Source organism: Telmatherina bonti (assembly GCF_933228915.1).
Source record: "Telmatherina bonti genome assembly, chromosome: 9".
In the NCBI taxonomy this organism is placed as follows: domain Eukaryota; kingdom Metazoa; phylum Chordata; class Actinopteri; order Atheriniformes; family Telmatherinidae; genus Telmatherina; species Telmatherina bonti.
In genome coordinates, this window is record NC_136627.1 from 7,318,708 (window position 1) to 7,321,349 (window position 2,642).

Consider the following 2,642-nt stretch of genomic DNA (forward strand, 5'->3'; position numbering starts at 1 on the left):
CTTTTTAATGGTATTTTCACACTTTTACTTTTATACTTTAAGTATTTAACTCTTTTACACTTTAACTTAAGTAAAATAATTTGATTTGGTACTTTTACTTCTACAGAAGCCTTTTTAAACCCGAGTATCTATACTTCTACCTGGGTCATGAATGTGAATACTTTTGAAACCACTGGTTGTCAAGGCAACAGGAAAATGAGAGAATTTCTCCATAAAAGATCAGATATAACAACTAAACCAGCAGCGAACTGTTCATTCATCACATCTGTCTCACCTGGATACGTTTTCACATGGTTCATCTTGTTGAAATCTTCAGAGATGAGAAACTCCTACAAGACACACACACACACACACACACACACACACACACACACACAGAGGTTTAAAATGATCAGCATTCTCCTACAGGAAAGAGACAAATGCTGACATTTAAAGAAGCTATTTTTTCCCCCCTAAACTACAGTCTGAGCTCTCTCACCACAACGGATCCATTGTCCTGGCCGATGAAGATGCGCCTGCTGTCATGGTGGTACGACATGCAGGAGCAGGGGGCTGCGGGGGGGGGGGGGGGGGGGGGGGGGGGGGGAGTGGACAGGAGCAGTGAGCCCAGATGTGGAGGCAGAGGAGTTTCTTACCTTCTCAGAGCACTTAGAGGAGTGTGACTTACAGGAGACTGTGTGGTAGATGCTCGGCCAGTACTGACCGCTGTCTCTCTTCAGCCACACCCGGATGGTCCTGCAGGAAAACAGAAGATCTGGTGGGAAAACTCTCCAGAACTGTGGAGATGTGATTAAACCAGCAGCAGCAGATGTTTCATCCAGGAAAATGCAGCTCTGCTCCCCACAACTTCTCCTTTTTCTGCATCAAGTAACCTCATGTGCATCGTTTATGTCATCGTGGCGCCGTTTCCTCGCGCTTCACACACTCATAATCCACTGAGTGTGACACTTCCACAGCTGAGATTACTCGGCTCCGACCGCACTGAGGGCAGGTAATGATGTCACACTGATGCCTCTAAAATACAGACGCTGTGTGACGTTCACTGACCGTCTCAACAAATTTTACGGTGTCTTATCTTATTGCAGCTGCCGTGTGACGTTTAGGGACCAACTCAACAAGAGCTGATGTGGTTGATTTTCTTACAGCAGCTGTGTGATGTTTAAGGACTGTACGGCCTTTCTCCTCCAGTTGCCGTGTGACGTTCAGGAACCACCTCAACAAGTATTGTTGCAGTATACAGTATTTATGTTACAGGTGGTGTGTGACATTCAGGGACCACCTCAATAAATACAGTAGTTCTTATCTATTAGTAACACTGTGTGGCATTCAGGGACCAAGTGAACAAGAACTATTGTGGTGTGTTTCTGTTATACAGCCCATGTAACGTTCAGGAACCACCTCAACAAATACAGTAGTTTCTATCTAATGGAAACTATCTATAAGAAACACAGTGTGGCATTCAGGGACCAAGTGAACAAGAAATATTGTGGTGGGTTTATATTATATACACCATGTAACGTTTAGGAACCACCTCTACAAATACAGTACTTCCTATCTATTAGAAATACAGTGTGACATTCAGGGACCACCTGAAAAAGACCTATTGTGGTGTGTTTCTATTGTAAAAGCCATGTAACGTTCAGGAACCACTTCAACAAGTATTATAGTATACAGTATTTTCATTACATTTGCCGTGTGACGTTCAGGGACCCCCTGATCCAGTATGAAGGTGTTACTGAGAGACTAGATTAAAGGTATTTTAATGTTTCCAGTAAATAGCAACAACACAAGTAGATATAAAACTAAATTAAAATCTAAGAGGAGTGAAAAACATTTGCTTCGGGAGTTCTTTGAGCTTTTTTTTTTTTTACAGGTTCATGCCGACGACAGGTTAACTTTGAGCACCTAGTTTTCAAGCTTCATTTCTGCTAAACGTGATCATAAATAATCGCAACCGAATGGAGACATATCCCCTCGATTGGTTCCTCTATTGACTCGCAGATATTATAAGGAAGTGAATATATATTCTCGATTCATTTCTACCCTTAGACCTTCCGTTGTTTCCCAGTTTTAACACTCAGGAACAAAACTTATAATTGTAAATTTTAAAAAAAAACAAACAAATATGTTGCCTCCTTCTTGTTTCCAGCCAGTACACCCATAATGTGGTGATAAGAACCAGTAAATAGACCGAGCCCGCTGGCCTGCGTGCTGTTAGGCTACGGGCTCACCTGTCCTCGCTGACCGTGATCACTCCGTCTTCTTTCGGGATCAAAACAGCCGCATTAACGGAGTCTGAATGGCCCTCTATCTTGTTGAGAAGAACCGGTCTGGCCGTTTGAGGCCTCGAATGAATCTCCGCAGCCATGGTTTCACTTAGCCGGCCAGTGGTATTTTACTTCGGATGGGTTTTCCTCCGCTCGGTGAAGGAGGATCAGCTGACACCAGAGCCCTGGCAGGATTACCGTAATGACCGCAACAAGGCGCACTGAGATCTGCAGGTTACCCACAAGGCCAACAAGCCCTAAACTGATTATGAATCAGTTCTTTATACTTGTTTCCTGCAAAACACTTGGAACTAAAAACTATAAAATTGATTTTGATAGGATATAAACAATATATTTTATTGAAATTTCCGGATT

The 2,642-nt window shown here is 42.9% G+C and overlaps 1 protein-coding gene across 2 annotated transcripts in view; it reads right to left on the reverse strand.

Moving 5' to 3' along the window:
* Positions 1-2,409, reverse strand: part of wdfy1 (WD repeat and FYVE domain containing 1) — a gene marked incomplete at its 3' end in the record, with an annotated part of 39,210 nt that extends 36,801 nt beyond the window's left edge. For both annotated transcript variants that reach the window (XM_079246860.1, XM_079246861.1), the window contains exons 1-4: positions 2,232-2,409; positions 668-735; positions 479-552; positions 275-329 (exon numbers count right to left, since the gene is read on the reverse strand). In XM_079246860.1, coding sequence (XP_079102986.1) covers positions 275-329; positions 479-552; positions 668-735; positions 2,232-2,368 — 334 coding nt within the window. In that variant the 5' untranslated portion in view covers positions 2,369-2,409. The remainder of the gene's footprint in view (positions 1-274; positions 330-478; positions 553-667; positions 736-2,231) is intronic.
* Between the last annotated feature and the right edge of the window lie 233 nt (positions 2,410-2,642).